Source organism: Glandiceps talaboti, chromosome 6 (genome assembly GCF_964340395.1).
Source record: "Glandiceps talaboti chromosome 6, keGlaTala1.1, whole genome shotgun sequence".
NCBI lineage: Eukaryota > Metazoa > Hemichordata > Enteropneusta > Spengelidae > Glandiceps > Glandiceps talaboti.
Window position 1 is genome coordinate 24,226,249 of NC_135554.1, and position 23,353 is coordinate 24,249,601.

General features: G+C 33.6%; 1 protein-coding gene across 1 annotated transcript; it reads left to right on the top strand.

Annotated features, from left to right (window-relative positions):
- Positions 1-2,053: 2,053 nt before the first annotated feature.
- On the top strand, positions 2,054-23,132 carry LOC144436514 (RING finger protein 11-like). Its single transcript, XM_078125320.1, has 3 exons — positions 2,054-2,297; positions 15,408-15,556; positions 17,142-23,132. The coding sequence occupies exons 1-3, from the start codon at positions 2,187-2,189 to the stop codon at positions 17,320-17,322; spliced, it is 441 nt and encodes a 146-aa protein (XP_077981446.1). The 5' UTR covers positions 2,054-2,186; the 3' UTR covers positions 17,323-23,132.
- The last annotated feature ends 221 nt before the right edge of the window (positions 23,133-23,353 follow it).

Consider the following 23,353-nt stretch of genomic DNA (forward strand, 5'->3'; position numbering starts at 1 on the left):
TTTGCAATTTGTTATGTTTAGTATGTGTGCTTGTGTATCAGTGTTTTTTTTTGCTATGATAGATAAAATTTACAAGAAAGAAAGAAAACAGAGAGAGCGCCACGGTCTAGTATAGGAATAAAAGATGAGATGTTGTGATGAACTGAAAACGGATTTGCTGAGTTCAAGAATATTATACCAGTACAAGGACCAATCACTGAAAGACCATAGGATTATAGACTTAGGTGTCCTGTACGTTTATTATATAATATCATTTGTGATTATAACGGCTTTTAAAGTAATAATTACTGACGTGGCGTCATGCCTACCAGTTGCTATGCACTATATTGTCAGTGTCTGTAATTTTATAGTTGAAAGAACATAATACCATGTCACACATGTACAGGTCATGAATGTATTAGGGGACATAGGGGCGTGTAATATTTCTTAGATTGTTGTTTAAATTTCCTGGTCTACAGGCTAAATATAACCTTTTGACTATGTATTCCTACCTGTAAGGAAAAACACAAGTGGTTTTAGTGTTCTTTCTACTACTACTACTACTACTACTACTACTACTACTACTACTACTACTACTACTACTACTACTACTACTACTACTACTACTACTACTACTACTACTACTACTACTACTACTACTACTACTACTACTACTACTACTACTACTACTACTACTACTACTACTACTACTACTACTACTACTACTACTACTACTACTACTACTACTATTACTAGTATAGAGATTGATACATTTGTAGCAGCAGGATAATATTCATACTATAGTTTTTAAGAAAACGGTAAACGGCACTCTGAGCAATAATACGTGCCCCTGTGTTAGGGGAGATACTCCATGCACAAATCTAGCCTCAGGTTGCAGCTAGCTGTACATTGCGATATAGAGATACGTCGTTAACCGGAGTACGGTACTTCCGAGGCCAGCCCTTGCACAGTCACTTGTGAGCTAATGTTCTATTCAATGGTGGTCATAATACAAAATGATGCCGCTATTAGATATTCACGAATATTCAGAAAATACCGTCAGTGGTATTAATAAGAAACGGAGAGACTCTGATGGTATTTAAAAATTAAAAAAAATATTTGTAAATAGCCAATTAATAACGGCATTATTTTGTACTACAGCATTATGGACCAACGTGTCACGGCAGCACGGTAAACAGGCTACCACATATCGTTATTTACAAAAACAAAACAGAATTACATAGAACAGTAATCAGATGGGGAAATCCTGAAATCGATGGCGAGCAGATTAATGAGATTAAGTTATTAATACTCCACACTTTGATATGTCCTATACCCTATGCCCTTTCATCTATATGTGAAAAAATTCACAACATATTGCCATTTTAACTGTGTTTTACTTCATTTTGTTTTTATACAATCAACATTGTGTAATAGGCCTATAAATACAAGGAAAAAGGCCCGAAAATCATGGAGATCGATAGTTTACATATACACGCATTATTTCCATCTACACATGCAAACATTATGGATTGAAACTCGAGTGCAGCGATATAAATGGATGACATTAAAACTAATAACACAAAATCGAGTACAAATTTTAAACTTATACTAATTTGTAAGCTTATACATTTTTTATGTGTTTTGTACAGAAACATATCTATTCAAATGAATGAGGAGCTTCGAGAGTAGAGAAACAAGCTAGGCTTCCGTTCATATTATATTATATTTTTTATTGAAATTCGAAAATCTAACCAAATAATAATTCTCACACACGATTACGTGAGGGTGTCACCACTACCATGTACACGGACAGGTGATCCGATGACGTCACTCTTTCAAGTTACCATGTACGACTGGGAAAAGTCATCCGCATGCATGGATCTAGAAAGTAGCTCCAGATTTACTTGCTTTGAAATCAGTCATAGGCGGAGTCGATTGAGTGCATACAAGTCTTGTTATCAATGAAGTGTATCGGTAATATCTATTCTTAAACAGATGTAGCTTGAAAGATTCCAAATGTGCCCGTATTTTTTATGAGCGGCGGATGGATTGTTTGTTTATCTGAGTACAGCGGTCCTTGTTATCATTCGTCATAGTACTGGTACGCCATAATATATAGTTGCTTCCGTATTCCGACATTACACTTTGGTAAATTCCGACTGGATGCCTTTCTTTAGTGCCACCGCTGACCAATTTCCTTGTAGATGAAAATGGGGAACTGTCTAAGAAGTAGTACTACCGACGATATATCTTTATTAAATGGTGGAGATCGTTCACCAGGAGCAGAAAGTTTAGGGCCTCCACCGCCTTATCAGGTATGTATGGATTATTATTTTGCGACCGTCTGTCGACTGTTATGTGGTTTCCTGTGCTGTGGTAAGAATTTCTTTGTCTGCTGTCGGGAAGGTACAGTTTCATATCGAAGAATTTGATCATTTATCATGTGAAAATTGTTTATAATCATTACAATTGTATACAAAGAAATGTAGTTGAGCAATACAAGTTCAACCATATAAAAATGTGTGATGAGTCTACGCATTGTTTCACCAAGGTCCATTGTTAGTAAACTCTGGGTGACGAAGACCCATTGTTTACATTTTCGTCAGCGGATATGGTTTCGTCTATTGACCTTTGTCTCGTGGAAACGCCAGATGTATGTTATATATCCCTTTGTCCTACCGTTTTTCGGAAACGAGAAAAGAGACCCCCATGGCCCTACTTGGAAAATATGCTGTGTTATTCTGCTGAGCGCGGTCTGGCGAATTTGTGACCAACACAGCCTACGTCATCACTGCACTGAAGTCTGTGTTTACAAAGGTTATCGCATTGGTCGACCTTGTTTTGTATTTTGTTGAGATATATTGTTTTACGTCATCGAGGTAAACAACTAAGATCATGGACAGATAGAATTGAGCTCTTCAAATCACCCCAACAAACACTTACACATATTCACAACCATATTTTCCTGATCCTACTTTACGTACGTGACGAAATTGTTATAATGAATCGAGATATGTGGTTCTTGTGGATTATCAGTCACAACAGATACTAGTATCTACCACGTGACGCTTACATAATGATAACACACAGTGAAATCGCTCTCTAAACTTTAGAGTTTTTTACCATCGATAACTTTGAAAATTCAACCTCTCAGTACTACAACTTTGCTTGTGAATCGACTAGGAGTCCACTGATCCAAAATGATGGGTGAGGAAAGACGAAATCGCAAGGAATTACGCGATCCAGACTTTCTCTACGACGAAGACGAGCAGCGTCATCTCACTTCACAAAGGAAACAAAGAAATCAAAAAGGTAAACAAGCCAAGTTCTATGCAGTAGTAAGAGGACGCGCAACAGGTATTTTCAATTCTTGGGAAGAATGTCACAAAAGTGTAGACAGATTCCCTAGTGCTCTATTCCAAGGTTTCCAATCGAAAAAAGAAGCAGAAAAGTTCTTGGGATCAGTTGTCAACACCACCAACAACGACGTTCAGAACGACCAATCGATTGGCGAACTCGACGGCAAACTACACGTCGAAGCCGAATGCAACAATGAAAACACTAACCCACACCTTTCAACAGTTAACATTCGTAATGGTTCTGACATAGAAACCAGTGATATTGATGAAATCACGCGAAATTCAAGGACGCAGTCGCAGTCTTTCGAGTCTACTTTACAAGAGGCTTTGAAATCAACACCACGTAATCGTACCTCATCAGTCAAAGCTGTCGTTGCCAATCATTTCTCTCGCATCCAAAGTTCGACACAAAACCTCAAAAGTAGTATAAGTCTCTTAGAAGACAGATTCACTGAGATGGTGGACACTAATAACGAAGAAAACGCCGTACTCAGTAACAAAATGCTGAAGTTACAGGACGTGATCGAGGATGCCACTACAAAAAACAAAGACATATCGCAAGAAGTTGACCAACTGCAGCAATCAATGGCAAGTTTATTACAAATAATAGAAGACAAATCGATTGCTCAGAAGGTGGCATTGGATATCCAATTAAAAGATGCCCTCAAGAAAATGGACCTCAATGTGGAAAAGCATCTCGAAGAAATGGAAAACAAAATGAAACGCGAGCTTCAAGAGAAAATCTCTACATTTGAAATCAGTTTCCTGTCCAAGATGGCCGAAGATCAAACTATAAACAACAGAAAAACAGAAAAGATAAACAATGACCTCCGAGCCATTAATGACAAATACGAAGAATGCGCTGATCTACTTTATCATGCTAACGTCTCCTCTTGCTTCATTGAACCAAAGAAGACGGCAAAACGCACAACTCAAGCTACAGAAACACACGAAATCATAACTTCAAACAGATTTCCAGACAACTTCTCAGAATGTCCCGACACAGTGTCAGCTTCGCCGTGTTCAACTTCAAATCAAAGCTACGAAACATGCAGTAACAAAGACGAACGCAACAAGGAAAACGAGCATGTCAATTCAAGTAAACCAAACCACCACGATACTGACAAACCATCTGTAAATTCAACATCAATAAATCGACGATCTTGGCGCGACCATTACACACCACGCAAAGCCGATGAACCAAACCTACGTTATCAAACAGAAAGCAAGAAATTGGTCGTGGGAGATTCACTCACCAAACACTTCCACCTAAACAAAATGTTTCCCCGTACCAGTAAAGATTTTAACAGAACGTCATCACTAAAAGAAGCATGCAGAAAAGTAAAAGGAATCACGTCGTCAACTGTTGACACTGTCATCTTTCACCTTGGCACAAATGACCTGAATGACGGTGCAACACCTAGAGAATGTCTAGATTACACACAGCAGCTGATCGCTACAACTCACGAAAACATGCCGAATGCACAAATATACGTTTCCGGTATTATTCATCGACATGACGACAATCTCATCCTGAATGAAAAGATACAGGAATACAACACGCTCTTGGCAGGGAAATTCAAAATTCCTACAGGTACTACTGTCGTCAGAGTCTTTCATGACAACCTGAATTCCTTATCATCGCGACATTTATTTGACAGAGACGGCGTCCATCTGAACGGACGCGGAACCGCAAAGATGGTACAAGCAATCAAGAATGCCATTAGAGCCACGAATGGCTATACTCCAACACAAGAAAATCAGAATAACCAGAAATATAACAACAGACGCCGAGAAGAACACAAGACAAGTAACCAATACAACAATGCCGAATCGCGAACATACAACCACCACCACCACCACAACAACAGCCGTGCTTATGGATTCAACAGACGTACTCAAGACACAGCAAGTCGTCAATGGAAATCGCCCCGCTTTAACTCAAACGATCGCTATCACAACAGTCACATCAACGATGCTTACTCTCACCCCTCGGACCTATTTTCCAAACTAGCACAATTTTTGAGTTTCATGAATCGTGTCGGACAATAATCTCGTTCGTTATCAACGTTAAACTAGTAAATGATTTATAAGAACACTTAGTAATTGTTACAAACAAATAACAAGTACATGGACATCGAAGTGTATACATGTATACATGTATGTTTGTCAATGTATAGTCAACCAGATAATAGTACTAAATTAATACTTTTGGCATACAGCATGTAACAGAATTTTTCTTAGTTATCGATGGGATCAACTTATCACATAAGGCAGTTCAATCTTTTAGATCGAAGTGTTTTTTTTTTTTGTTTCTTATTTTTAAAAAGTAAGTAGTTATAGTAACTCATTTCAATTTTTTACCCCCTCAATATAGATCTTCTCATTTATGATTTAGTATTTTCTATTTTTCATATCCAAATTGATTAGTGTTTTTTGGGGGTTTTTTTCGCACTCTCTTTCTCTCTCTGTAACTAATATTATTGTTGTGAGGAATAAGACTTTATATCAAAATCATAAATCATGTACACAGAAAAGAAGACAAATTATATTAATAATTTTAAGATAGGAAGCTGGAATATTAATGGCCTGACCAAAAAATTATCGGAGGATGTATTTTCAGAATTTGTCTCCTGTCATGATTTTGTCTGCTTTCAAGAAACTTGGTTGAATAGTGACAGTATTATTAATTTACCAATCAGTCTAGATTCTTATGAATTTATATGTTTAAATAGAACAGATGGTAAATTCAAGAACAAAAACAGAGGTGGTGTTGCTATAATGTATAAATCAATTTATAAAAAATATCTTACTAGAATAACAGATTGTTCAAATAATTTCATTTGGTATAAGATTGACAAAAAGTTACTGTCTGCAGAAAATGATCTTTTCATAGGTTGTATTTACATACCTCCAGAAAATTCACATTATTATCAAAATGGTGACTTGTTTGAATATCTAGAAACAGATGTTATCAAATTATCTTCTCGTGGCAATATTATCCTCTTAGGAGACTTTAATTCACGTATAGGTACAAGGCAAGACTTAATTAATGAGGAAAATAATCAACACTTACCATTGCCAAGTAATTACACAGAAGATAACTTTACTGTAAGAAATAGCATGGACTCTAATAGAAACAACTGCGTCAACAAATCAGGAAGAAAACTTATTCAAATGTGCATTGACTGTAATCTTCTAATTTTAAATGGCCGTACTATTGGTGATTCCACGGGTAACTATACATATTTCTCACCCAGAGGCTGTAGTACAATTGATTTTGGTATTGTTTGCAAACCAATGTATGAATTAGTTCAATATTTCAAAGTTCAAAATTTAACACATATCTCAGACCATTGTTCTATATCGATGTCAATAAGACTAAAAAATTCACCAAGTGCAATCCAGCATAAAACAAACAAATATCAACTTTCTCCTCTCCCATCAAAATACATCTGGGATGAACATGCTGAAACAAACTTTAAAGAATGTCTTCAATTTGAGACACACACCCAGCATATACAAACATTTCTTAATACAAAGTTTGACGATGCTGACTCAGCACAAAATGAATTTGAAAACCTTATCAACAAAGTCTGTGAGAATAGCCTCAGAAGATTCTCACCCAAATTAAATAAACACACTAAAAAGCCAAAAAGAAAAAAGAAAAAATGGTTTGATGGTGAATGCTGGCTCATAAGACGAGAATTTAAAAAACAAGCTAAATTAATCCAAAATGAACCAAATAATCCAATGATTAGAGAAATGTTCTTCAAAATAAAAAAATTACTAAAAAAAACAATCCAAACAAAGAAAAAAGAATTTAAGATAAAACAACTAACTGAGATTGAAAACCACACAGGGGACACATCAGCATTTTGGAAAAAATTAAACAACTTGAACGATGACTCTTTCAATAAAACAAGTAGTGATCTTATAGAACCCTGTGAGTGGTACAACTACTTCAAAAAATTACTAAATCTAAATAATTCTGAACCCCTTACAAATAATAATTCTGATGTAATAGATTTAGAACAAAGATTAAACCCAACATTAAAACATGATCTTGATAAACCAATATCAACCAATGAAATAAAACAAGCTGTTAAAAACTTAAAAAACAATAAAGCTACAGCAGAAGACAAAATTTGCAATGAAATGATAAAATATGGACAATTTCAGTTAATAAAACCAATCCATAAATTATTTAATATTGTATATAAATCTAACGTATTTCCAAAATCGTGGAATGCCAGCATTATTGTTCCGATCCACAAATCAGGACCCAAATCAATTCCATCTAACTACCGAGGAATTGCTATATCTAGTTGCCTTGGCAAATTATTCACAAGTATATTGAATAACAGGCTAACTGAATACATAGAAAACAAAAACATTCTACCATCAGAACAGTTTGGTTTTAGAAAAAATTGTCGTACTACAGACAATCTATTTATTTTAAAAACAGTTATCAATAAATATTTATATCAAAATGAACAACAAAAAACAAAACAAAAGGACAACAAAATTTATGCTTGTTTCATAGATATGAAAAAGGCATTTGATAGCGTCTCACATGATGGCCTCTTCCAAAAAATGCTTTCTAATAACATATTTGGTAACATGTATAAAATGATTAAACATATATACAGAAATGCAACTTACAAAGTGAAAACCAAAAATGGTTTAACACAAGAATTTAAATCATCTGTAGGAGTCAAACAAGGCTGTAACCTTAGCCCTACACTATTTAATATTTTCATTAGTGACCTACCAAGAATTTTTGATTCAAGTCATTGTGACGCACCAACTATCAATAACAAGGCAATCAGTTGCCTACTTTACGCTGATGATATTGTCCTTCTGTCAAAATCGAAGCAAGGGTTACAACACTGCCTTGACAAATTATCAAAGTACACACAGAAATGGAAACTCAAAGTTAACACTATGAAAACAAAAATCATGATATTCAATAAAAACAACAGACTGTTACAAAAAAGTGTTTTTTTCTTTGAGGGAGAAGAACTAGACATTGTAAAAAAATTCAACTACTTAGGTCTAATTATTTCTCCAAATGGAAAATCAAAAGAAGCAATGATGAATTTAAAAAACAAAGGGATCAAAGCATTATTTTCACTAAAGTCAAAGTTAGGCAATCTTAGAAATCTAAGTCCACAATTAATGCTAGATATATTTGATAAACTAATAAGACCAATAGTTGTATATGGGTGTGACATATGGAGTGATGAGTGCTGCAAAGATTCACCAATTGAAACTGTAAATGTTAACTTCTGTCGGTTTATACTAGGAGTATCAAAGAAAACCACTAAAATGGGGATTTATGGGGAACTTGGAAGATTTCCATTAGATATATTTGTGAAAAAACAAGCGATAAAATATCTCGTCCATGTAATGAATACAAAAAACAACATATTACGAGAAGCTTTCAGTTTCAACAAAGAAAAAAAGACAACCTGGTACAAATCCACAACTTTGTACCTACCTAATAGTGACATAAATCAATTACAAGTCAATGAAATCAGTAAAAAAATAAAAACACAGCAAATAATCAACATTGAACATCAGCAACAAGCAAGCTTCATCTCACAGTGGAAAAACAGCTTAAATAACAGAGAGGAAAATGGAAATAATAACTGCAAACTCAGAACATACAAACTCATTAAATTAGATTTTAAGCTTGAACCATATCTAGAAAAATTAAATAACCCAGAATTGCGATCAATAATCTGTAAATTCAGACTAAGTGACCACAAACTTGAAATTGAAAAGGGCCGTCATCACAAAATACCAGCTAAAAGCAGATTATGTAAAATATGCAACTCAACCCTTGTAGAAGATGAAAAACACTTTATATTACAGTGTCCCCTGTATAATTTACTCAGGCATGACCTCTTTAGTGAAGCTGCTAAACATATTAATAATTACAGAAACTTGACAGAAGAACAACAATTTAAAGAAATAATGAGCAACAAAACTCTAATTATCGCACTTGGAAAATATATCAAACTTAGTAATATAAAAAGGGAGCACCACCTACAAAATACTCATAATATATAATTTGAAATGTCTAAATACCCTTCATTATTATTTTTTCATTAATATTATGTTTCAACTCGTTGAATAGTTATTGTTGTTGTTTTGTTTTGTTTTGTAGTCTTTATTATGATGTGTAATGTTACTTTTGAAAAGCCTATAAGTGTTATTATTATGATTTTTTTTTTTCCCAATTTTATTTTATTTGTACCTTTAACAAATCCCCAGGGTTTTGTTACGTGTAATCAATAAATACTATAAATACTATAAAAGTATATAATGAATGGTTACAATGAACCATTGACTCAACCATGGTCGTTGCTGTGAAACACGATCTCACTTAGATCACGAATTACAGCTGTAACCTCGGAATAACTCGTGACCTGTAATCTGATCCTTTCGTTGGAGACCTTATGGTTATATTGTGTTCATTTGTTTTATTGGAAACTACACTAAAATAGCTCAGACGTCACAACTTTTAACAATTAAAAATTTAATGAGTCATTGCTTGTTTGTTTGTGTGTGTGTGTGTGTGTGTGTGTGTGTGTGTGTGTGTGTATATATATATGTGTGTGTGTGTGTGTGTGTGTGTGTGTGTGTGTGTGTGTGTGTGTGTATAAGAGCTAACATATTTCATTGTATGTGTCAAAATGTACTACGAAAATGTATTATTTATTGTGTAATTTCATGGACATCACAACACAACTGGACAAAAACAAGTTGATGCATGTATGGCTACCAGGACATAGTAAAACACAACTATAAGTCTGAGAGAGAGGTCCAAAGTGTAAAAAGAGAACTTGTGAATTACATTTGCATTAAAGCGAAATCATTCAAATTTATACCCCTACAAAAAGCTACAAAAAATTATGCGTATACATCTCTGTTTGGCAATCTATTAAAAATAATGTGCATGTTTTGTCAGCAGGATAGGAAAAAACTATTAGTGCATGTCAAATTTTGAATAAAAAGACACACAAATAATTGAAGGGAAAATAATAAGAAACTTAGAAATTAAAGACTCCAAATAATATTGATGGAGAAATCTGATGCTGAAACTTTGTTGTAAACATCTGGAAAACTTTGAAGCTGTGAGAAGAAAGAAATGGACATGGTCAAAATTGATATTTTTATGATGATGAGAAAGTATTTTGAATCTGTGAACAAATGTAAATCTTATATTTACAAAACAACTCTTGTTTTGTTGCTTAAAGGTCCATTTTTCAGTCCCGGGTCATATTGCATTACAATTTACATGGCATCATGACCAACTCTTTCTATAGCTATGCTAGACAGCCATTTGCACACCTAAATTTCAATTTTATCCAAACTGAGCCATTAAATAGTGTGGACATGCCCCTCTCACTAGTTTATGTTTGACTCCCTCTCCAAACACAAACTAATAACAACAACTATAACAACCAGGACACATGCTTATTCCACACCATGATGAGACTGAAAAGAGCAGGTATGTAAGGGTCCCAAAATTGACAAAGTGTGCGTAAAAGTGCTTAACATGCACTTTCAGTAGAAAATGGCAAACTGTGCGTGAAAGTGTTTGAGTTGATATCGTTTGCGTGTCTGTTAACCATTAGTAATGAGTAATTAAAGGAATGTAGCATACACAGTGAGAATCCTTCAGTCTAACTATGAATGTACTGAACACATGATAAATCGGAGTCATCTCTATGAAAATAGCACTGATTTCCCTAGAGTATAGAAACTGGAATGATTTCTATATGAAATTAAGATATGATATGAACTTTTAAATGTCTGCCAGACCAACACACATTTCATCTATGGGGTACACACATGGAGTAGATAAAATGCTGCTATGTGGACTATTTATATGACATATGTAACATAATCAATATTTGTACGTAGTAAAAAAATGACAACATTCATCATTTAAGATTAAACTGTGTTTTAATTAAGGCATCAGTGACTCATAAACATTCACTTACCCTATCCAAACTAAAACATATATAAAAGGTACCTCATCTGTAATTTAAGTTAAGAGTGAAAATATGTTAAAAGATAAATTTTATATTCTCATATGTTACTGTTAGTTACATAGTGTAGGATTGGTAATTATATCTTAGCTGCAAGCTGTTATTGATCTTCTAATTCAACAATACTGTCCTCTTTAGTGAACAATTATCTTCCTCCATTTTTTTATTTGTTCAGCCAACCAATATATAAATATTGGTGATGTCATGTTTACCTAGTCAAATATGAACAGCGACAAAAATCCCAATGTTGTTAGTATTTCCATGAATGAAGTGAAATTTTGGAGAAGAATGAGCTGATAATTATTTTTACAAGCGCAAGCAAAATTAAAAGAGGGAAATATTAAGGTGATTCTGAATGTTTTTTGAGTCATAATTTTGAGTACCACAGAACTGATATAGAATGACCAGGTATATTTCTGTTAATGTTTGAACTTGGCTTCCATTGTGTCATCAACATTGTGTTATATACTAGTGTTGGTCTGATAGTAATCATTTGTAACTTATTGAGTCACAGACTTGCACAAATATTAAAGTAGGACTATATGCAGAAATAAAGGATTCTGAATATTGTACATGATTTGAAATTAATGAACAAGCCATGGTATATGCAATAATGGGAAACAATCATAGAGCTGTTATAAAACCATTAAACTGATTGTCATACTGACATTTATGAAGGAATATGTATAGTGAAGTCAAATATCAGCTGAAGATATAGCCTAGAATGAAATTCAGTAGTGAAGTCAAATATCAGCTGAAGATATAGCCTAGAATGAAATTCAGTAGTGACGTCAAATATCAACTGAAGATTATATATAGCCTAGAATGAAATCAGTAGTGAAGTCAAATATCAGCTGAAGATATAGCCTAGAATGAAATCAGTATTGTAGTCAAATATCAGCTGAAGATATAGCCTAGAATGAAATCAGTATTGTAGTCAAATATCAGCTGAAGATATAGCCTAGAATGAAATCAGTATTGAAGTCAAATATCAGCTGAAGATATAGCCTAGAATGAAATCAGTATTGTAGTCAAATATCAGCTGAAGATATAGCCTAGAATGAAATTCAGTAGTGTAGTCAAATATCAGCTGAAGATATAGCCTAGAATGAAATCAGTATTGTAGTCAAATATCAGCTGAAGATATAGCCTAGAATTTCATTCTGGGCTGTGTGTGTGTGATTGTATGTATATACAATGATGAAGTTAATCTATACTGTTTTAATAGTCCTCACAACAATTCAAGATATACTTGAACCAGAGGAAATAAATCAGCATTTCCTTAAAGCAAGACTGATGATTTCATTCTAAGCTTTCAACAGAGCAAAAGAAAGAAACCCAAACTTAATCGAGTGATTTGTGAAAGAGACACACAATATGTTGGTGATAATTCATGAATTTGTTATGTTGGGATTAGCTACATGTATATGACTTGTAACAAGTCTTAAACACATATATTATGTAGTGCATAGAGTGATGGTCTGTCTGTCATCAGCCAACAGTGACTAAATCTTCAGGCACCAAGACATTGAAGATGATCACTGTGTAAATCTACAATTGTCTGTGATGTTAAAGTGTATAACATGTGTCTGATTGTGTGAGCAAAGTTGTATGAAGTTTGGGAACCCCTATAATAGACTATAATAGATAGGGGTGGGGGGAATGATCTAGTAAAATATACACAATAGATTATACCATGCACGAACCAAGTTGAATAAAAAAATATAGAATGTATACTCAGGTCTTTCTATGGCATGACAAGGCGCATCTATGTCACAACAATGCGTGTCTATATCACTGGTTCTGCTGTGTTCTAAATATGAGTCAAAACGTTCAAAATTGCCATTATTTGCCCTGATTTTTCTTTTATATTACTGCCACTAGTATAATTATGTAATATTCTCCAATATTTTTCTGCCGGAAAGTACTCATGACCTAAGGGGTTGTCACTACGAGTCGCTAGACTCATGGCTCCTTATAATGTCACTCGTATTTTCTTGGGTGAACGAAAAATATTGGGGAATAAAATCTAATTATCTTGTTTACCATAATTTGGGTTGGTTGGGAATGCTTGTCTAGGGATTTCTACCTACTTGTTATAACTAATGATTTAACTTTATGTGTGAATATATTTTACTTTCATTTTTTGTTTGGAAATGCATTGAAATTCTATACACACACTAAATGGTTCCTCCCACATGTAATATTTAAAAGATATTAAACTTGTAGAAGTGACTCATCGTTTGAAATATTAGACATCTCTCACCATTTGTGATGGTATGACAGTACTGATCATCTTTTTGAAGCGGTCAACTTGTTTATGTGCTTGGAATACATATTTATATTCGATGATATTGAAACCAGATTTCAAACAGGAAATATGTCTGGAGGTCATTCTGAAATAAGTACTGTACATGTTAAAGGATGACACTACAATGTAAAAAGTGATGTGGGTAGATACTGATTATAGACAGTGAAGTAATTCCATTGAAATTGAGTATAGATTACTTCCTGTTCTTGTAAGTTGTATGGTTTTTGTCTACATTCTAGGGATTCTTTGAAGCCCACGCCACGCACAGTAATGTGAATATCCTTGGAAATTACTTTCCAATATTCAGACTCTGTTTAATATGAGTCACAGTTTTGATGTATTTGTAAACATAATATGTAATCTTGTGTAAATCTGGTAAACAAGGATGTTATTGAATGAATTATCCCAAACCAAAATGTTTGATCATCTGTATGTTATTGTCTTTATATGTGACATGTGTGATATGTCTGCAGCTACCCAATGTAGTGTTTTGTCTAAACTGTAATGTTATATAGACATAAATTTACGTAGTTATATACCCCCGTCACCGCATTCAAATACCCACATGTATGTTCATTGTATGTATACATTGTGGTCACACACACATAAATATGAGGGCCATGTATCTATAGATAGATATTACACATACATTCATACATACATACATACATACACACACACACATACATACACACACACATACATACATACATACATACATACATACATACATACATACATACATACATACATATGTACATATGCACACATATACACATACGTACATACACACATACCCACATACATATATACATACACAAACACAGACATATATATACACACATATATATACACACACACACTCACTCACACACACACACACACACACACACACACAAACACACACACACAAAGTCATACATATATCAATATCTCAGGGTTTCCCATAAATCCATGGATCTGCAATATATGATCCTTAGATTAGATGCATAGTGCAAAGAGGTTGCAGAGAATATATTTATATACATATTTCATGTGTGGATGCCTATTGTAACAGCTTTAGCACCATCTGTTTGAAAGGAAAAAAAATACCAGACTCTGATGCTAACAGAAAGTAGTTTTCATTTTTAGACATTGACAGACATATAAAACAAAGAGAACAGAAATCTCAAAATAGCTTGAATGGGGAAAAAAATCAATATTTCTCATGAACTGTTCCGTGTCCTTTATAAAACTTGGAAACAGACATAGTGGAAATATATAGATGTGGAAAAGCCTGGGTCTTTTAAAATTTATATAAAATGTGACACACAAATGATTTGTAAATTTTAATATTGCAGATTTATAAGTTTATTATATATGCCATATGTCAGATTACAGATATATATCCCTGTAAATTTTGAATCCATTTGTACATTTTGATATTTGTAGTGTTTCCCCAAAACATATTGTATCATATGTGTATAGGAAATACTGCACTGCTTGTTTTCTAGTTTCTGTTAGCTTTTACCAATGGCAAGACACAGTCATACATAAAGAACAATAAAACAACTAATTTGAGTCTGATATATTCGTTAAAGAGTCATAAATTATCAATATATATTATGTTGTAAATTATTATTAATATTCATGAAAGAGTGAGTTTGTTAACGTTTTGTAAACTTTTATTTGTGTATTTTTCATCCACAGGAAGAGGCACCAGTATATTACCCTAGTCCAAACCAAAGACGACCTGCAAATCAATTAACAGAGGAAGAACAGGTTAGGATAGCTCAAAGAATAGGACTTATACAACATTTACCCACAGGAATGTATGATGGCAGCAAGAAAAACAGAGAGTAAGTATTATATGTACCTCGAACTTGCAACCCTTGAAAAAACAGCGATGCGTTTGCTTCCTTGTGGTAAGCAGGAATGAGACAAGGTTCATGCAAAGACATACAAAGGAATTTGTGTTAGAAACTTATCAAAATATCAACACCACAGGAGCTCTGGATCCCATAACTACAGATGTTTACTGATAGTATGTTAAGTGTCATAACAATCAAGTTTGACTGCTGGTGATATTATAACTTCCACAGATATAAACAAACTGATAAAAGTGTCACCTGAACATATGTGTGTGTGTATATATATGTGTGTGTGTGTGTGTGTGTGTGTGTGTGTGTGTGTGTGTGGTGCGTATATGTGTGTATGTATGTATGTATGTATGTATGTATGTATGTATGTATGTATGTATGTATGTATGTATGTATGTATGTATGTATGTATGTATGTATGTATCTGTGCGTGTATGTATGTATGTATGTATGTATGTATGTATGTATGTATGTATGTATGTATGTATGTATGTATGTATGTATCTGTGCGTGTATGCACATATACATATGTACATATGCCAAACATACATACATGATAGTATTCATACATATATATTATTGTCTATGTGAGTATGTATTTTGCACCTGTACATAAGGCTTTCTGATGATAAAAGATTTTTATTAAAAAATGTATGTTGGGGTGTATGTAATTATATCACACACACACACACACACACACACACACACACACACACACACACACACACACACACACACACACACACACACACATGTATGTGTTTGGCATTTAGACTGTCAAAACATAGCCCAGTACTGTATTACACTAATGTAGTGATTTCATGATTCCTTATAAGTGCAAGTGAAGGAGCTATTAGGAATTTGCTGATACAAGTATGACTTGATTACGTCTGAAATTTACCATCAATGACGTATGTTTTTAGAGTAGTTGCTACAATTCTTAGTATGAGTGCTAAGAGAATACAGTGCAACTAATTACAAGAATAACACTTGGTGCATTGAAGTATTTCCCTCTTCAGAGGCATTGACACGACAACAAATCAGCTACACTGATTTAGTCCATAGTGTATTTTCTTAATTAGCCCGACAGATGGCGTTGGGGGAGGAGGGGTGCTGCTAATGGGTCATTGTGTCTGTCTGTTTGTGCATGTCTACCTGTATTTCAGACTTGCATCTATAAAGGCCAATCTCAACCAAACCTTCAACAAATGTCAGAAACAGTTGTCCACACATGCACATGAGTACCTTGTTTCATATTTGATTTTTTAAAAATTCAGAATATGAAGTACTAAGTTCAAATGTTGGGGACTGTGAACTCAATAGTTTTATATAAGTGTTGTGTAAATATTGTCATTATAGTTAATGCCATAACTGTTACTCAACTCATTTCTTTGGATCTCGTATTCCCATTTCATCATTTACATAATTTATTTATATATTTGCATATATGACTAGGTCAGTTACATATACATTTGCATAAACTACTGGCTAATGAGATTATTTACATATTGCTGTATTTGCATAGATGAGTCCATTTACATATTGTATCTCTTTTACCTTTCAGGTGTGTCATCTGTATGTCAGAGTTTGTATATGGAGACTCTATACGTATTCTACCGTGTATGCATATTTATCATATAGCTTGCATAGATGACTGGTTAATGAGATCATTTACATGCCCATCGTGTATGGAACCTGTAGATGCGGCTTTATTAGTATCATATGATTCAACCCATACTCCATAACTGCCATTGGACTTCAGATGTGAACACTAGCACTTCTAAGACTAAGAGACAAACTATATTATAAAATATATACTTTAAAAAAAATATTGGAACCTAAACAATTTGGCTGGCCCAAGTTTGGTTGCGCACATGTAAACTTTACAAGATTCCAGCAAGGAAGTTCTTCTAGTGCATTTACTGCGATGGAAAACAACAGGATGGTCTGATATCAAACCAGAGAAGGAAGAAAGATTTTCCATCGTTAACCCACGGTGTGGAAATTTATAAATTAGAGTACTTCAGATCTGTATATTGATTTGGTGAATAGACGATATTAAGAAACATACTTAGAGACAGTTAATGTGTAACGTTTGATTTCTGCAGAGAAATGAGATACTGAATTCATCAAACCAATGTTTACCATGGTCTTGGTAATGTGGGAGTCTGCCTCCCCAATTCTATTTACTGTAGTTTGGGCCATGATTTGTTGCATGCATGCATGGGCCAGACCATTCTTTACAACAGGGAGGGCATATCATTTGTGACTATAATGTAGATATTTACCTAAACCACCAAGAACACTGTGGATTGGGAAAGGGGGGTTATAGGAGAGGGTTGGGAGGGGAATTTAGAACTAATGAAGTAGATCATTTTCTACTAAACTAAGTATGCTCCTTGTAAAGTGTCCAGTTGAAATGTGACTTTCTTTGAGGAACTTAAGTAGTATTAATGTAAAACTCTACATGCAGATTTGAGTGACCAGCTACAAGTATTGGCCACTTACAGTTCATGGCAATAATTTTATCAGGAACTGTTTGTGTGAATTTAACTGACTATTGTGCTTACTGTGCGTTGCCTTCATATTTAGTAAACTTTAAAATATAGTATAATGTTATATATATATATTAATTAGGTTTTTGTCGTGTGGAATGCAGTAATTTTTTAGGCTCCAAAAAAATGCAAACCCCCTTACGGTAACACAGGGCAGCTTTGAATTACAAGAAAAAAGAGAGTAAATTTTACTATTCTGTGTCTTAAAAGGTTACAACATCACATGATAAATAATCAGTTCCATGGAATGCTGTTTTCCTATGGGTCATAGTCTTACTGTGATTCTCATGGAAATAGACCATACCAGTCATTGAGCGAAATCACAGTAAATTAATTGACACAAGTCATCTTACAAGGATATACTAAAGTTTGAATTTGTTTGGCTATATCAACATTGCTTATAATAGTCAAATGATTTCTTGTTTATTTTAATTTAAATGCTAAATTACATCTACATATTTCTGCAACTTTTACTGTGTTCACATCATCATACATATATAGGTATAATTCTACTATCTCACTGAAATTATAGGAATATGATTTGTCAGAGTTCCAGATTAATTCAAAGTTGATAGATAGAGGTGGCGATAACATTTGCAAAGTTGTCTAAATCTGCAGAATTATGTACCTAGCTTTAAGCATACGAAATAACAATAAACAAGAAGACTTAACTACGTGACACTTACACGATTCGGACCATTTGGGGCTTCATATAACATGCAAGTTTAATATAAATCCAATAAATGAAACACATGAAACTAAAACATTGTTCATTGCCATCACTTTTAATGATTCAAAATCAACTGCCTATTTCTGCTGGGGGAAGTGAAACTGTTTATGTTTTTCAAGTAAATTACATTTTCGCAAAACAAAATAGAAACTAAATCTCAACAGATGAGGATATTATGAATTCACTTTGTTGAAATATATATAGTTTGATGGTACTATGGAATATAGTCTCTTTTGACAATAAACACAGTGTCTGTTGTTTACATATTACCTTTTCTGTTTCAAACATGTAGAAAGTTTTGGTGACATGTTTCTTAATCACTTGTAATTTGATTTTTAAGAAGTGAAAGTAAAGTATGTACACTTAAGGCTGTACTAGCTGTAACTGGAACATAATTTTTTCAATCAGACAACCAACAATATATTCACTGAAAATTGTTAAAGTACCAATAATGAGACATTGTACATGTTGATTAGAGGTTGATTATATCCATAAGTAGTACAGTGATAAGTTGAAATCATGATTGCATTGAGGGCGCTGTTTTTTGGGTGTGGACACAAAATCAATATGATTGAATTTAATGTACCATATTATGTGTACAACTACACAAATACGTTTATCCACAGGTGATTCAATACTGTTCAGGGTGTACAATTTTTATGATCAAGTAATTGTATATCCAACAAAAGAATTTTAAAAATGTTCTACTTGCAGCTAGTGCAGCTTTAATGTGCTACACGGTTTCAGTGCTTCATAGTTTATGTACAGTATTTTGGTGATGTACATATGGCAGCAGTTTCTTAAACTTCATCCATATTTATTTTTATTCTACCAGAATTACAGAAATAATCAACAAACTAAAGACAAGTATTACTACCCATACAATATCCTATGTACTAAATTCAGAAAGGTGAAAAGTTACAACACATCAATTTTAAAGAGATTGTTTTTCTAAAGCTATGAGAAATAAAATGATCAAAGTAAGGGAAAAGTCCTCTAACATGCCGCTGTTTTAAGTTTGTTATAAATCAGTGATCATGCTGACAACTAAACCTTAAGCATGCTAAAAAAAAAATTGTTTAATTTCTTGTAATATACATACTGTTCATAATTCTGAATTATAGGTATATGCTTATAAAACTGGTCTGAAGCAAAAAATGACATTTCAAGCGCAAGGCATGTCAACGTACTTTAGTATGGTGTACCATATAGAATAACTACTGTGATGCTACGTGTTTTGTACCAATATAGTCAACCTTTCCAAATGCACATAAACTATGTACTGTGTCCTGGGATGTTAACCTAACACGTAACAGACTGGAATAGCAATGACGTCAACCAGACATGCTAAATCATACTTAATGTTGTATGCAGGTGTGCACTATTGTGCTATTAATATAATGGATGACCCCCCTTGTTAAGGTCATAAAAGATTTACATAATATTTGCATAACAATAACATTATGTCTGGTTCCATCCGATTTGTGCCATGTCACATCTGTATTCAGTTTTGGTGAGTGATCGACAAAAAATCCATTTACTGTATGACTTTACCATGTATTATTTCATACCTGTGTAGGTGTGTAAAGAAAACCATCAAGTTGGTAGATTCTGACTGTTCTATGCAAATTATAAGATTTCATTTATCAAGTCTGTCTGTCACAGGTACAGTTAAAAATAGATTGTACACTGTCAGTGTGACTATAATTTTGCAATGCTATCTTCAAAATCCATTCTGATCACTTTAAATCCTTCCACTTTGACCCCTACGCAGAAAACAGTATGGCGACTGAATTTAAATGGAAAGTTTTCATAAAAATGCCATTGCCCAAAGTTTGAATCTCAGGGTTTCGCATTTAAGTACTATCTCTATGAGTTGAGCCATAAGGATTATATAAGAGCATTAATTCATTTAGGATCAACCTCTTCTCTATCTCTGTATTCCCTACCCAAATCCCTTTCTCAATCTGACACGAGCCTTATATAAGTAACACTTGAACTTTTTAATATGGATAGTTTTTTGTGTACTTGGAATATGGCACTAAACATGTTTGGGCTTAAATGCTCCAATTCTATCCTTAGTAATTGTTATGAAAAATAAGACTAACATGTAACTGATTTTGACAGGAACAGCCAGTGGTACTGTGTTTTCTGTTGTAATCAGTATATCTATACTACCAGTAAAATTGAAAACAAAAATGGCCATAATTTACAACTGTTTTCACCTAAGTGAAAACTACAGAATTGAACAAAAAATGTAAAAATACTGGTAAGGCTTAGATAAAGCCAATGTAGTGAGATTAACACATCAATGTGTGTTAATAATGAATTTCTAATATCTGTCAGAAATGTTTTGAGAAAATTGTCCTTAACGTTAAAACTTGACTTTAAACATCCAAAAGAAGATCAGAAAGGATTTTGAAGAGCGCATTGTACAGTGTTTTGGCGTTTAAACTAAAGCATAAATGAGAAATTGTATGATTTAAGCAGTCATTGATGTGTTTTTGTAAATGGACATCACATAGCAACTACTATAGTACAGATAATATGGTTGTAAGACAAGATGTTTTGAATATAAAGTGTGCTGTAATATAAAAAAACTTATACTTACACAAGATGATAGCAAAATAAAACGTAGTCATGTAGTTTGACCTTTAACTTTTATAGTGCAATAAGAAACAACAAAAGTTGACACAGTGTTGCATATGACTTTAGGGTGCTAACATCTCATTATAGGCTGAAAAAAAATAACATTGTTATCGTGTTGTTTCTATACATACTTTATAGATATATCACAACACATTACAGATGTAGTAATGACAGCGAGACCAAGAAAAGTCTCTGGGCTACTTGTATAGTCCACCCTGCCATCATCACCTATTTTACTTTGTGGCATTTATTTCAGTGTTATTTAATAAACTTCGATATGGATATCTTTGTGTGTTTTGTTTTGTGGACAGGTGTAGAAGTTTCATAAAGGAAATGCTTTAATTAATTAATGAACTTGAAATTGTGAATAGAGAATCAAGATCAAAAGTTACACAGTTCTTTAGTAGTGTATTATGGTGACTTTATAAAGGGAAAAGTTCAACTTGTTTCAATAAATTCAGTGTGGTATATCTCTGATGTTAGATTGTATCATAGGTCATGTTGTTTTGCTCTCAATGGCTTTCCCTTCTTTTGAAGGGGATTAGACCGATGAGAGCACCCTGACATGATAAAATCTTACTCTGACATTACCCACAATGCATTGATTTAAGTGTTTAATATCCTGCAGTTTTACCAGAGTGAACATGACATGTTTTGAAATGAGGACAGAACTGTCATTTCATTTATACCCATTCAATGTATTACACTGAATTATACATACAGTATGGAATAATATATGCTATTGAGCTGTAGTAGAAGCCAGAGTGGAAGAAATCTTGCTGTGTTTACTTTGTAGGGTATATAGTTAGACACAGCCTAGAATCAGTCAGGGGCAATTTTAAATTGAATGTAACTCATTATAAACACCCATTGGTTTGTTTTTGTGTATTTATTAGGTGGGTGTATGGAACATAGTCCTGTACACAGCAGAATATTCATCTATTAAAATGTCGAAGCATGAAACACAAACCCATTTTAAGTTCAACAACCTGTAAAATAATTTTTATCTGACTCAATATTAAGTCAGGGCAAAATTCTCACAACTAGGGTATGTGTGTACCCCTGTACTCTAATTTGAAGTAAGTTTGTTCTACTATTATGGGATGTGTGTTATGACAACCAGTGAAATGGGTCATTTTCTGAAGCCTTTGGCAGCGTATCACTAATTTCTGTCTATAGAAATACACACATTGTTAGATGGTAAAACATCAGATTGGAATTTTTTTTTTCCAAAGAGTGTACTAGGATAATTCAATATAATGGGGATAATTGTGATGCCATTCCTTGTAAGAGATCAATTATCAAAGTATAAGCATAAAATATTCTTCAATTTAAAATTATCTGCCAGCATTTGTGACTGTTATCACCCCTATTCTTCAGCAATGGAGTGTCCTGTTTTACAAAGTCAGACTTGAGTTGCATCTTAGACAGAAAGACAACAAGGTAGTGACGGCTATCGTTGTGATTATGTAAGCAGAATTCATGCTCAATGTATACACTATGTCTGATCATAAATAACTTAATTTTACGTTGTATTTTCCCCCCAAAACTGTATTTTGAAGTGGGTGTTATACAATTCTACTGTAGATGCCAATTTTGCTAGTACTGTAAGCAAAATAAATTGAACCTTTCAAAATATAATGTGTGTAGTTATTGATATGGTATGCTATTTTTGTATATGTGTAATTGTGGATATTGCCATTCCTCGAAAACTGTTAGTGTATCACACAAACCATGCAGTTTAAAGGTGGAGCTGGCCACCAAAGTAGTTGTCATTAGCACCTCAACATCCTTATCATGAATAATTAATAGTAATGGCTTTCCTAGATGATTAACAAACAA